Genomic DNA, 14,675 nt, shown 5'->3' with positions numbered 1-14,675 from the left:
TATAATTAATACAAACATGTCAGACGCTGTTTTTAATATAAAACAAATACATATCATACATGAATTAAATCCACATCCGCCTCTTCACCGCACGTGACCATGCGTCAGCCGGAAGTTGTTGTGATGGCGGAAGTGCTTTGATGTTGTCGGCGCAGTTCTGTCAAGCTTTCGGATTCCGGAATCGGATCGTGTAGTGATTTAGATCTATGTAGGACCCTCGGTTCGCAGCACGACCGGGTAAGAACGTCGTCACGACGCCTACGTTGTCGTTTCAGTGCCTCTTTGTTGCCGCTACAAGTCAAAAAACGCTGTGGTTTTTGTTATGTTAGCTAAATGTGGCTAACGTGACATTGATGGCATGCAGTCATTTATTGACATGTTTAGGGGCGGAGAGAGAGAAACAAAATATAGGAGCCATTCATACTACTTGATCGTACGAAATGACACTAAACGACGGCTGTCCTCGCAAAAAGATACATTTTTGTGGTTGATCTTTTACTCTTGACAACGCGAAGCTGTTCCAAAGTGCACTAAAACATCATCTTTCTTACAAATGCAGTTGTTTTCCTTCCTTTTTATAACTTGGACATCATTAGGCAGTGAAATAGATGTATGATGTCATGAAGGTGTGCTGTGTTGGTGTTCCACCCAGGACCGTGGAGATGGCCGACCCCAATGATGTCAGTCTGCAGCCGGTGGAACGAGTTCGCATCCTCACAAAGAAGGGAAGCTCAGTGGAGATCAACGACGAGGTGCCGCCACGCCGATACTTCCGCTCCGGCATGGAGATGATCCGCATGGCCAACGTCTACGCAGAGGAGGGCAACATTGAGCACGCCTTCATCCTCTACAACAAGTACATCACGTAAGAGTTTGTCCGGGTCGTGTTTTGGGTCTGAGCGCCTGAGCGTGGATATGAATGTCCAACCTCCTTGTTGTCTTTTTCTGAAGACTCTTTATAGAAAAACTTCCCAATCATCGGGATTATAAAACTGCTAATATTCCTGAGAAGAAGGACACACTAAAGGTACGGTAAAAAGGCTTGTCCAAGTCCTCTAAAGCCTTTCTGGACTTCCTGTTGACCTTTAACTCGTGAATCGTTTTGTATTCTTCAACAGAAATTGAAGGATGTCGCATTTCCTCAAGCCGAAATTCTGAAAAAAGCTCTTCTAAGGAGATTTGAACAAGAGCACGCGCAGTATCTTGTCAAGAAGGTAAACCTCCTGCCTCCTGGTCACAGGGTTTTGGACGAAATAGATAGTTTGGGTCAGAGAACTTGGGGGGGAAAACCCAGCAAAATGGAAAAAAACTACAGTGATTTAAGATATTAAGAGAAAAAAGTTGTAATCTAACAGGAAAACCTACTAATTTTATGAGGGAAAATAATAATATTTTAGTAGCATAAGGTTGAAATATCAAAGAAATACTTGTTTGTTTTTTTTAAGTCATAATATTTTGAGAAAAAACAAAACAACAAATCCAATTTAATGTTAAGAAAATAAAGTCAAAATACTGCGGGAACAAAGTCATAATTACAAGAAGAAAATTTACGCAAAGAAAGTTCAAATAGTTGGGGAAAAAACAGCAGCAGGAATGTAAAAAAAACAGCTGTCATTTTACAAGAATAAAGTCAAAATATTAAGAGAAAAAACTTGTAATTTTACGAGAAAAAGTTGGTTATTTTACAAGAATAACAGGAAAAAATAACGTAAAAATAGTAACATAAAAATGAATGATTAAAGAAAACATTATTTTTGTTTTAAAATAAGACTATGAGGAAAAACCAAACAACAAATACAATGTATTGTTATGAAAATAAAGTGAAAATATTGTGGGAATAACGTCATAAATTCAGAAGAAACTTTACAAAAAGAAAGTTGAAATAGTTGGGGCAAAAAATAGCAGCAGAAATGGAAAAAACAGTAGTAATTTTACGAGAATAAAGTCAAACTATTATGAGGAAAAAATCCTATTCTGATGAGAAAAGAAGTCAATTTTATGAGAATAAACGCGTAATATGAGGCGGGAAACAGTCATTTTCGTAGCATGGAGATGAAATATAAAAAAAAAAAAAGTCATTCTTTTAATGAGAAACAAGCAAAACAACATCAAGTTGTTTTTGGGGAAAAATGTAGGAATATTATGGGAATAAAGTCAGGCATATTATGGGAATAAAGTCATAATATGATGAAAAGAAAGATTATTGAAGAAGAAAGTTTAAATATTTGGAAAAATGAAGAAAAACCCCGCAGCAAAAACGGGGCTGGTGATGAGTGTAAAGCTAATGAGTAATAAAAGGAGACTTGTATGGATTGGCGGGAAACAGTCATTTTCGTAGCATGGAGATGAAATATTAAAAAAAAAAAAGTCATTCTTTTAATGAGAAACAAGCAAAACAACATCAAGTTGTTTTTGGGGAAAAATGTAGGAATATTATGGGAATAAAGTCAGGCATATTATGGGAATAAAGTCATAATATGATGAAAAGAGAGATTATTGAAGAAGAAAGTTTAAATATTTGGAAAAATGAAGAAAAACCCCGCAGCAAAAACGGGGCTGGTGATGAGTGTAAAGCTAATGAGTAATAAAAGGAGACTTGTATGGCTTGGCGGGGAAGCAGTGACCTTGAATAACGGTTAGATGTAACCGGCGGTTTACGGCGTGCCGGATGCGAAGCTGAGCCAACGTGTCAACCTTTCCAGAAGGTGGAGGAAGAGGCGCAGGCCTTAGAGCGGTCCCGGCAGCAAGCACTGGATGCCGAGCGGGAGCGCGTGGCGGAGATGCAGCGGCGGCAGCAGGAGCAGGAGCAGTTCAGTGCCTTTGAGGAGATGATTCGCCGCCAGGAACTGGAGAGGGAGCGCCAGCGCGTGCTGCTGGAGTTCGCCACGCCTGCCGCGCCTTCCCCTGACACGCCGCTCATCCCGGGCATCCAGGGTCCGCCCCTGATCTCTCCCACCCCCCCGCACAGCCCGGGGGACCTGTCCGGCGGCGGCAACCACCAAAACAATCGCACCCCCTCGTCCGTTTCCCCGCCCAGCTTTGACCGGTCCCTTAAGCCTGGCTCACTGGTCAGCCCGGGGAACAACAGTGAGTGGAAACGCCTCCTCACTCGAGGCTTTCATGTTTGCTTCTTTGCTGGGAACGTCCCCACAATGACGTTTCTTCCACACGCTTCACCACTCAGATATGACGGTGGACGCTCTTCGCCAGCTGTCGGTTCCGTCGGAGCTGTGCAGGAGCTTCCTGCGACTGGCCGAGGCCAACACCAGCCGGGCTGTGGAGACGTGCGGCATCCTGTGCGGAAAACTGGTAAGCCTGCCCGCCTCTGGTGTGGCGCAGTTTCACATTTCACCATAAAACCCACACTGGAAATCCCAATTCTAAACACATGCGAGGTTTCTTCCACATTCACTGCTGATGTCATATTCATTATCGGCTTTCATTTCACTTGTTGAAACCTGCACAGACACTCATATAATACACATAATATATCACGTTTTTGGTTACCGGTAGTTATTATTTCATTACAATTATTTTTAAAGTACAGTAGACGTAAATAATCCGTTCCGAGAACCTTTATGTTATAGGGTTTTTATGTTATACGAAGCGTAAAATACATGTAAATAGCCTAATCTGTTCTAAGATCTTCCCAAACTCACCCCTTTGGGCCTTCAAAATATTCAAAGTCCACCAAATATGGTGGGAAAATATAAGAAAACATTAGCATAAACATAGTAGAGTAACATTCCAATATAAAATAAGGTAATAAATAAGATTACTGTAAATGAATAAAACTGAAAAAAAAACAATCCTACCGTTCACGAGATGTCTTGATCAGGAGCGCAAGTGGAGGCAGGAAGGAGGAGAAGGACTAGACTTAAAGAGTCTAAGAGTCAGCTGGTCTCACAGACAAACGCACACACGCTACACGATAATGCTGTGTGCAAAATTTTAATTTGTAACTTAACTTAATTGTTTAAGTTAGTTTCAGGGGGACTACGAAGAGGAAGGAGGTTGAAGGGACAAGCCTGTCTCTCACACAAACTCACGTACGTGCTGTATAACTCAGCCAATGAGATGAGAGCGTAGGCGGTGCACCGATAATCAGCCAATGAGATGAGTGCGGAGGCGTTGCCCCGAAAATCAGCCAATGAGAGCGTGATGCGTCAGAAGGCGTCACCAAGCGTTAGTCTGAACTTACACAGACTTGAGGCATTAATAAAGTTGATTGAAAAAAAAAAAGACTTGCACTGACTTGACGCTTTATGTAATATGGAATTTCTTCTGTAATACGAAGCAAAAACTTTACATCAATTCTTTATGTTCAGTGGAATTTATGTAAAAGGAGGTTTACGTTATGCGAGGTACTGTATTACGCTTTTAATGGTCTTAAAAAAAAGCCTGAAATTTGACCCCGCAGAGACCTGAATATAATACAAATAAGTTATATTACATGAAGAAATATTTCTACATATTTTTTAAAATACGTCTTTAGTAATTAAAAGAATTTAGAAGACTGATATAATATAAATAAATTATATTACATGAAAAAATATTTCTACATATTTTTTTTTTTACAATTTTTAAAATACTTTTTTTTTAAATGTTTAAAAGTATTCAGTGAGAATTATCTTATCTTATTATCTTATATTAAATTTATTATGCATTTATTTTATTTTTTACATTTTTTATGGTCTTTAAAAAGTAATAAATTTGACCTGCAGATTCTATAATATAAATAAACTATATTATATATTTAAAAAAGTATTTCTACATATTTTTTTAAATACTTTAATGTTTAAAAGTAGTTAGAATTATTTTAAAATAGTACATTTATTCTGTCATGTAATTTTTGTACATTTTTTTTATGGTCTTGAAAACATCTTACATAAACAATATTATATATATATATATATATATATATATATTTTTTTTTTTTACAATTTTTAAAATGTTTAAAGGTATTTAGTTAGAATTATTTGAAAATGTTACATTTATCATGTATTTATTGTTGACATTTTTAGTGGTCTTAAATTTGACTTGTTGAAATCTGCAGACTCTGATATAATATAAATAAACTATATTGTATAAATAAATTTAAAAAATATTAAATTTATTTAAATTGGACATGCTGAGACCCTAATATTAAAAAAAAACACTTTAAACACTTTAAAATTTGTAAAATAATTTAAGTAGAATTATTTTCAAACATCTTTTGTCTTTTAAAAAAAGTCTGAAGTTTGACATATTTTCAATCATTTTTTTAGTACATATTTTTAAAGGTTTAAAAGTATTTAGTCAGAATTATTTTTGAATATTAAATGTATTATGTGTATTTATTTTTAACATTTTTTTGGTCTTTAAAAAAGTCTGAAATTGTTCCCGTTGAAACCTGATATACTGTAATATAATCTAAATAAATATTTCTGTGTAAATAGAGTATAATTTGTACTATTTGCAATTGAACTGCACGTACAGTGATGGTTGTGGCGTGTGTTGCAGACCAGGAACATGTTCACCGTGACGCACGTCATCGTTCCAAAGCAGTGCGGAGGACCGGACTATTGCGACACGGAGAACGAGGAGGAGCTCTTCCTCATACAGGACCAGTATGACCTCATCACTCTGGGATGGATCCACGTGAGTCACAGTCAGACGTTTGACGCCATTGGTGTCTTATCGCGCTGCAAACTTGAAAAACCCGTCACGCTGACGCGTATTGAAAAGCCCTGACAATCACTCTGAGGATTGAGGCGGGGTTTAGCTTATGAAAGCCAGTCTGGGAGCAACGTTACCACCGGATTTTCTGGACTACAAATCAAAAGTGTAGAAGCGTATCAAACAGCAAAACTTCATTTTTGTTTTTGCAAATCATTCTTGTGTATTTAGTTAGCCAGTAGCTGACGCAGCAGCTGCAATCTCCTCATTCGACATAATTAGGGCCCTAACTGGACAACGTGGCACATTTGTCAGTCCGCACAGGAATCACGACTTTATAGTTGCACATGACTTACAGACACACGCTGTCTAAGGTATTAACAAAGCATTGCCTACCAAAAAGCGTCCGGTGTCATGCATTTAATGCGCCTAGCTGCGTCACCAGCGCAACTCAATGATTTATTACCGCCACTAGGTGTCGCCAAGTAAACAACCACCACCCCACTTGTACTTAAAGCAAGGGGTGTGCGGCTGTTTTAAAAAAAGAAAAATGAATTGGCTTGTGGCACATTCTAAAAATATAATTTAACAAGAAAATTTTACCACAGTACAGTCAAAATATGAAGAGAAAAATGTTGTATTTTAACGAGAAAAAGTCCTCATTTTATGCAATAATGTAATATCATGAGGAAAAATAATATAATTTAAGTAGCATAAGGTTGAAATATTGAAGAAAAAAGACTTAATATTATGAAAAACTAACAAAATGAAATGGAGATTTTTGGAAAATGATGTTGGGAAATATCATATATATATAATATCATATATAATATTATTGCAATAAAGTCATAATTTTACAAAAGGGAAGTTTAAATAGTTGGGTGTGGGGGGGAACCCAACAACAGCAGGAATGGCAAAAAAAAAAAAACGTTCGTCATTTTAAGAGAATAAAGTCAAAATATGACGAGAAAACGAGAAAAAGGTTGTATTTTAATGAAAAAAAACATGAGGTTGAAATATTGAAAAAAAAAGACTTAATATTATAAAAAACAAACAAAAAAAATGGCGATTTTTGGAAAATTATGTTGGAAAATAATATATAATAATATCATATACAGTCAAACTTGTCTATAGCGGCCACTAGAGGGAGTCTGCAAAAGTGGCCGCTATAGACAGATGGCCTCTATAGACAGGTTCAAGAGATTCAAGATTCAAGAGAGTTTTATTGTCATGTGCATGGTAAAACAGCAGTTATACCATGCAATGAAAATCTTATCCTGTTCATTCTCCCACGAAAAGAAAGAAAACACAAGAAAGAATAAGAACATAAGAAACATAAACACATATATACCAATAAATTAAGCAACAAAAACAGAAGAGACATTAATACAAATAAATAATACAAATAAATAAATAAATAAATAAATAAAGTGCTATGAGTGTGTGTGTGTTGCGTGCGGCGTGTGTGAGTGCTTCGTTGAGAAGCCTGATGGCCTGTGGGTAAAAGCTGTTTGCCAGCCTTGTGGTCCTGGACTTCAAACTCCTGTAGCGTCTGCCTGACGGTAGGAGTGTGAATAATGAGTGTTGTGGATGTGTGCTGTCCTTGATGAGGTTGTGTGTTCTTCGTAGGACTCTAGTTTTATAAATGTCTTGCAGTGAGGGGAGGGCTGCCCCAACAATGTTCTGTGAGGTCTTGATCACCCGCTGGAGTGCCTTCCTATCACGTGTTGTACAGTTACCGTACCAAACAGTGATGGAGGCGGTAAGGACACTTTCCATAGTGCATCTGTAGAAGCAACTCAGGATTGTGGTGGACATGCCAAATTTCCTCAGTCTTCTCAGGAAGTACAGTCTCCTTTGGGACTTCTTCATAATTTGTTGGGTGTTGTGAGACCAGGTGAGGTCCTCGCTGATGTGTGTGCCAAGGAACTTGAAGGTTTTCACCCTCTCCACCTCAGTCTCATCGATAAACAGAGGTCTATGCGGCTCCTTTTCCCTTGTTCTTGGGTCGATGATCATCTCTTTAGTCTTATCTGTATTGAGAAGGAGATTGTTATCACGACACCAAGCTATGAGGTCCGCCACCTCTCTTCTGTATGATGTTTCAACACCATCAGTGATCAGTCCGATGACTGTAGTGTCATCCGCAAATTTAATGATGCTGGTGTTGTTCTGGGAGGCCACGCAATCGTAGGTGAAGAGCGTGTAGAGGAGCGGACTCAGCACACACCCCTGTGGGGTCCCAGTGCTCACAATTCTTGAGCTGGATGTGCGATTGTGGACTCTGACTGACTGGGGTCTGCCTGTGAGAAAGTTAAACACCCAGTTACAGAGGGAGGGAGACAGGCCAAGTGGGAGGAGCTTATTTGTGAGTTTGTGGGGGCTGACTGTATTAAAAGCAGAGCTATAGTCTATAAATAGCATTCTGACATATGTGTCATGGCCCTGTAGGTGAGAAAGGGCTGTGTGGATGGCAGTGTTGACTGCATCATCCGTGGACCGGTTCTGGCGATATGCAAACTGTAGAGGGTCCACAGTTGCCGCCGGGATGCTCTTTTTGATGTGGGTCATGACTATTCTTTCAAAGCACTTCATAACAATAGGAGTGAGTGCTATAGGGCGATAGTCATTCAAGCAGGTCACGTTGCTCTTCTTGGGTACGGGCACTATGATGGTGGACTTAAAGCAGGTTGGTACAGATGCTTGTGCAAACGACAGGTTAAATATGTCAGCAAGCACATCAGCTAGCTCTGATGAGCAAACCCGAAGTGCACGTCCTGAGATGTTGTCTGGGCCTGCTGCTTTTCGTGGGTTTGTTTTGTTTAGAACCCTGCGCACATCAGCTGATGTCACCATGAGAGGTGAGTCCTGTGTGCTCCCCAAGTCCAGCCACCCTCTCTGCTCATCAGGAGTTTGGGTGTCAAAGCGGGCATAGAACTCATTCAGCTCATCTGGAAGTGTGGTTTGGCTGGACGTGGCTACGCTACTCCGCTGTCGATAGTCTGTGATGTGCTGGAGCCCCGCCCACATGCGCCGAGGGTCTGAGGTGGAATAGTAGCCCTCCAGCTTCTGTCTGTACTGTCTTTTGGCCTCTCGTATGGACCTCCTCAGGTCATATCTGGCCTTTTTGTAGTCATCAGCGGTGCCCGTGACAAATGCAGTCGAACGAGCACGTAGCTTAGCCCTTACAGCACATTTCATCCACTGTTTTTGGTTAGGGTATTTTCTGTAATACTTGGTGGTGGTAACAGTCTCTATGCATGTGCTAATGTAGCCAGTAACAGCAGAAGCATATTCATCCAGATCAACAGTACAATCTTCCCTCCCCGCTGCAGTTTTAAACACTGTTGGCTTCCAGTTTGAATGTTGACCAGTAGAGGGAAAAAAGGGGAAAAAAATAATAATGTTGACCAGTAGAGGGCACTGCGGACTGCGGATAAAAGTTGTACAGCACTACTAGGCTTGTTATTATCATGGTTCATGGGTCATGGTTTTAATTCATCCTGAACATGCATATGAGTCAAACAGTAGCACATCACATAGTACAATTCACAATTTTGCATGTCCAAAAAGGAGTAGGAAGAAGCAAAGCTTATTTAATCCTACCCCTCATCAGTTTCACAGCAGTTGCAATACATTTATTCACCTCTTGTTCTTCCAAGTGTACTTTGTAGGTCTACATGACAATGTAGTGCAATCATAGCCAAGGTTTTTACTTACTAAAAGGAAGCTAGAGGCTTAATAATAACTGATAGAATATACCCCCGACCCACAGAACAAAGCTGTGCTAGTAATGTCTTACGCTTGTTTTTTATATTTTACTTTTTATACGGCAGACAGCTTTAGTTCATCAGGAAGTGACGGGAAGTGACGGTGGGCGTCCCGAGCAGGAGAGCTAGGCTCAGTGCTAGCTGTGAGTTTGGAGAGAGTTGGGAAGTGTGTTTATGTTGGCGTGGATGTAAAGTCCTGCAGTGTTCTCCGCTGTTAATAAAGCCATTAAGTGCATCGGCGACGCGAGTCTCTCCTTCCCCACAAGAAGCAGCATTACAGTATTGACCAGTGCACACCAGGAAATAAACGGTGTCATTTCTTACAGGCATTGGCTGGACAGCTATGTAGTGGGGCTTGTTTAACCTTTGCCTTGTGGGCAAGCAGGAAGGAGAGACGATGCTGAGAGATGTGTGTGTGTTCTGAGCTGCTGTCTGGTGGCCGCGTTCAATAAATAAAGTTGGCAGAAGCAACAGGAGAAGTTTCCTTCTTTGCTTCGGAGCTGAATAACACTGACAAGTTAACAGACTAGTAGCGAACGGAAAAGAAGACGGCTTTGTTTGTGTGGAATACAGAAGATGAGGACTTTGATGGATTAGTGGATGAGGATTGATGAAAAATAACGTGAGTACATTCTAAAATACTTCAATTAAGTACAACCCAACTCAGTTTTGCTCTCGCTGCCGCATGCATGCTAGCGTATGTTTTTTTTTATTGTAGCGTCGCTGGGAGCACGTCCTGTTCCCAGCCTACTTTGCGGTAATGTTTTGGTGCAAATGCTCTTAAAGTTACATGTTTGACCAGGAAATAGCAAGCTCAAAAGAAGACGGCTTTTTTATGTGGAACAACTGACAGTTTGTGTGGATCTTGTGAATGATTGTGACTGAGCTAGGACTCAGTAATTAAAGTCTACACACGACGGCTTCATTGATTGAAAAACAAAACTTTTTCGTGCATGAAGCTTCTACTTGAGTCGGTAATTTGGCCGCTATATGCGGTCAGATATTGACCAAGGGAGACAAAATGGGTGGCTGCTGGCCGCGTTAGACAGGTGACTGCTATACACAGGGTCTATAACATGTAAATTTGCTGCGGGGGATTTTTCAGTGGCTGCTATAGGCAGGTGGCTGTTCTATAAAGGTGGCCGCTAAGACAGGTTTGACTGTATAATAATATCACATATAATATTATTGCAATAAAGTCATAATATTACGAAAAGGAAGTTTAAATAGTTGGAGGAAAAAAAGCCAACAACAGCAGAAAAATGTTGAACCTGTTGAAATATTCAAGATAAAATATGTTAGTTTTCTAAAGTCGTAATATTATTAGAAACCCCCCCAAAAAAATTACATTTTTAGAAAATTAAGTCAGGCAAAAAGTCAAAATATTATGGGAACAAATTTATAATATTACAAGAAGAAAATTTATCAGAAGAAATGTTAAATAGTTGGGGTAAAAACAGCAGAAATGGGGAAATAAACAGCTGTAATTTAATTTAATAAAATGATTAAATATTACTATTATTATTGCATATTATACTATTATATTACAATATATATTATTACATTAATAATTACATTAATAAAGTCAAAATAATAAGGCAACAAATTCATATTCTCACAAAGGGAAAAAATAAAGAAAAGAGGCTATTTTTCTAAAATAGTCATTTTATGACAATAAATAAATAAAGTTGTCATTTTTGGAAAATTAGACTGGGGGAAAAAGTCACACTATTATGGGAATGAATTCTATATATAACAACCCAAAAAACAGCTGTAGTTTTACAAGAATAAAATCAAAATATTAACAGAAATAAGTCATATTCCAAAGAGGGGAAAAAATTAGCATTTTCCAAAAATAAACTGGTAATATTTTGAGGAGAAATACAGAAAAAAATTGAAATATGAAAGAAACAATTTGTTATTTTTCTAAAGTCGTAATATTATGACAGACAAAAAAAAGAATTGTTCTAAAATGTTTTGTAAAAAAAAAAAAAAAGAGTAGAAAAATGCTTTTCATTATTTGCAGACCCACCCGACACAGACGGCGTTCCTGTCCAGCGTGGACCTGCACACGCACTGCTCGTACCAGATGATGCTGCCTGAGGCCATCGCCATCGTCTGCTCGCCCAAGTTCAACGAGTGGGTGCCGCCGACAGAAGAACGAAAGCGGGTTTGGTCGTCCTGTCACCTTTTTCCCGTAAAAGACTAAAAGCGGCTCTGCTCTCGTCTCGCAGGATCGGCTACTTCAAACTGACGGATCGAGGAACCAATGAGATCTCGTCGTGTAAGCAGAAAGGCTTCCACCCTCACAGCAAAGATCCACCTCTGTTTACAGTGAGTACATCAAGCACACAGCAACGCATTTTCCTTCTTATCCTTTGGACTTTTGTGCCGGTGCGGACGGGAAATGCCTCTAAAATTCTATTTGTCATGGTTGTTTAAAAAAAAAAAAAAAAAGTCTTAAATGTGACTTGATGAAACCTGCAGGGACACACATAAACAATACTCTATCAAGACATATTTTTAATTATTTACATTTATCAATATTATATAAAGAAATATTTCTACGTATTTAATATAAAATGTTAAACTTATTATGCTCTTTAAAAAGTCTTCAATTTGACTTTTGAAACCTGCAGAGACCCTGATATAATAGAAATGAACAACATATTAAAGAAATACAATTATGTGTTTATTTCATTTTTACATTTTGAATGTCTTAAAAGTCTTAAATTTGACTTGTTGAAACCTGCAGAGACCCCTATAGAAATACTTTGGTATATGTTTTTATTTTTATTTTTATTTTTATAATGATTGAATTACAATATTTTTCATATTAATTTCATTATATATTTATTTCATTTTCAAATTTTGAATGGTCTTCAAAAGTCTTAAATTTGACTTGTTGAAACCTGCAGAGACCCCTATAGAAATACTTTGGTATATGTTTTTATTTTTATTTTTATTTTTACAATGATTGAATTACAATATTTTTCATATTCATTTTAATATATATTTATTTCATTTTAAAATTTTGAATGGTCTTAAAAGTCTTAAATTTGACTTGTTGAAACCTGCAGACCCTGATATAATTTAAACAAGCAATATTACAAAAAAATATTTTATTTATTATATTTTATTATTTTATATATATATTTTATTTTTTTTTGACAATTATTTAATTACAGTATTTTTTTAATATTCAATTTATGATGTATTTATTTCATTTTTAAATGTTGAATTGTCTTAAAAGTTTAATATAAATTAACAATATATACTGCTGTATATTTTTAATTGTTAAAACATTTTTTGGCATGTTTACAATTATAATTATTTTAAAATATTAACTTCATAATTGTAATATATTTTTTAAATATATATTTAATGGTCTTTAAAATGTTTAATTTGACTTGTTGAAACCTGCACAGACCCTGATATAATATAAATAAGCAATATTATTTTAAAAGATATTTCGATATATATTTTTTGGATGATTTTTGAAATTTTTAGAATGATTTAACTACAATTATTAAATATATTATGTATTCATTTAATTTTTGAATAGTTTCTGGTCTTACCAGTCTTTTTTTTTTTTTTTTTTTTTTTAACCCCTGTCCTGTCCAGCCTTTAAAGCAGATAGAATTGTACATCTAAATGCCGTCAAGTGCTCAACAGATTTACTCTGCCAGGGAGAAGTGTGATATACAATTCCCCTGTTATACAGAATTTATTTGACTTTGATGCTTGTCTTAACAGTCTTAAAATGGACTTGTTTAAACCACAGACCCTCATATACAGAATACTGTATATATTATAAATAATATTACATAAAATAGATATATTTTTTCTCTTTACTCTTTACATTTTTTTTACAATTATTTAATTATAATTATTTTCAATATTGCATTTATTATGTATTTATTTAATTTTAACATTTTGAATGGTCTTAAAAAAGTCTTTGGTTTGACTTGTTGAAACCTTTAAGAGACTCGATGTAATATAAATAAACAAGATTGTATCATGAAATATTGGTATATTTAAAAAAATAATAATTTTTAAGTGATTTAATTCCATTTTAAAAAATGAAATTGATAATGTATTTATTGAATTGTCCCATTTGACTTTGTGAAACCTGCAGAGACCCATGTAACAAAGCCTGTAGCAGCGCACTGAATCCATGACCCCCCTCATCTTTAGCTTAGTGATGGTGGCGACAGAGGGACTGATATTGGTGGGCGTGTCTCCTCTCTCAGAGCGTACACTAAGTAAACACACCGAGGCACGCGTTTACAGACCAAAGTGAAGTTTTTACTGACATGCAGGCGTAAGCGGAGGAGCACCTGCCTCCAGTAGCTACCTACTGTACCTGTGCTGACCGAATGAATTTGCCATTCGGTCTGTCTAACGCAAGCGTGTCTTCTTTCCTTTCAACGCAGCACGCCGGACACGTCACCATCTCTGACGACACCGTCACCGTGATGGATTTGCGGTGATTTTAGGACCCGCCCGCACCAGGAAACTTTGAAAGACTGTTGTACTGTACCAAACCGGAGATGTTTTATTTGTTTAGGGTTGAAAGGACTTGAACGGTCGGTTGCTCTGTAGTAACACAGCATCGCATTCTCCCCACTTAGTTGATCTCCACGCCCTCTCTCTCTCTCTCTCTCTCTCTCTCTCTCTCTCTCTCTCTCTTTGTCTCTTTGTGCTCTCTCACCCCTTTTTCCAAACATCCACAGCTTTGGCAAGCGGGCTGTTTGTGTTCCACACAGTCAAGTGCCAAGGATGAGAAGGTTGCTCAACATGCAGGCTGATGTAAACTCAGGTACGCAGGCGATGTCGCTGATCCTCTGCAGCATCCTTTTACACTCGGATGGGACTCCTCTTTCCATTTATTTTGATTTTTTGAAACCCGTCGTCGGTAGAAGCTGATCTTCCCAGCGTATCCTTGCTTTCAGAGAGCGTGAATGTAACTTCTCCTGCTCGTTGTTCCGGCCTCTCTCCAAGTTTGTCTGCAGCCCTCTTGTTCAATGAAGACAACAATTAGCCCGTTGGTATATAGTATGCCCTTATCTTCAGTTCATTCAATGCCAAGACAAAATAAACTCACTGGAAATCAAGCCTCCATGCTTGTCTTCTTACACTTCTGTCTGGACACGTGGGGGAAAAATGCATTTTATACCATTATTTAAAAAAATATATGTATACAAATATTTCTTATTTTTACTTTTATTTGTTAATTTGATTATT

General features: G+C 37.6%; 1 protein-coding gene across 1 annotated transcript; it reads left to right on the top strand.

Annotated features, from left to right (window-relative positions):
- Positions 1–114: 114 nt before the first annotated feature.
- On the top strand, positions 115–14,567 carry LOC129180274 (STAM-binding protein-like A). The gene is made up of 10 exons (XM_054774577.1): positions 115–237; positions 653–865; positions 952–1,027; positions 1,119–1,214; positions 2,703–3,087; positions 3,185–3,309; positions 5,503–5,640; positions 11,455–11,567; positions 11,663–11,762; positions 13,865–14,567. Exons 2-10 carry the CDS (start codon positions 663–665, stop codon positions 13,919–13,921), a joined length of 1,293 nt encoding a protein of 430 aa, XP_054630552.1. The 5' UTR covers positions 115–237; positions 653–662; the 3' UTR covers positions 13,922–14,567.
- The last annotated feature ends 108 nt before the right edge of the window (positions 14,568–14,675 follow it).

The sequence above is a fragment of the Dunckerocampus dactyliophorus genome, chromosome 4 (genome assembly GCF_027744805.1).
Source record: "Dunckerocampus dactyliophorus isolate RoL2022-P2 chromosome 4, RoL_Ddac_1.1, whole genome shotgun sequence".
Taxonomy (NCBI): Eukaryota; Metazoa; Chordata; class Actinopteri; order Syngnathiformes; family Syngnathidae; genus Dunckerocampus; species Dunckerocampus dactyliophorus.
The sequence above is the reverse complement of the archived record's forward strand: the minus strand, read 5'-3'. Positions and strand labels throughout refer to the sequence as shown.

Excerpts from the sequence above, each read along its gene's own strand:
- LOC129180274 (XM_054774577.1), top strand. The coding sequence starts at position 663 with ATGGCCGACCCCAATGATGTCAGTCTGCAGCCGGTGGAACGAGTTCGC. Across the intron at positions 1,028-1,118 it reads AGAAGAAGGACACACTAAAG|AAATTGAAGGATGTCGCATT; the intron begins GTACGGTAAAAA and ends ATTCTTCAACAG. Across the intron at positions 5,641-11,454 it reads TCACTCTGGGATGGATCCAC|ACCCACCCGACACAGACGGC; the intron begins GTGAGTCACAGT and ends CATTATTTGCAG.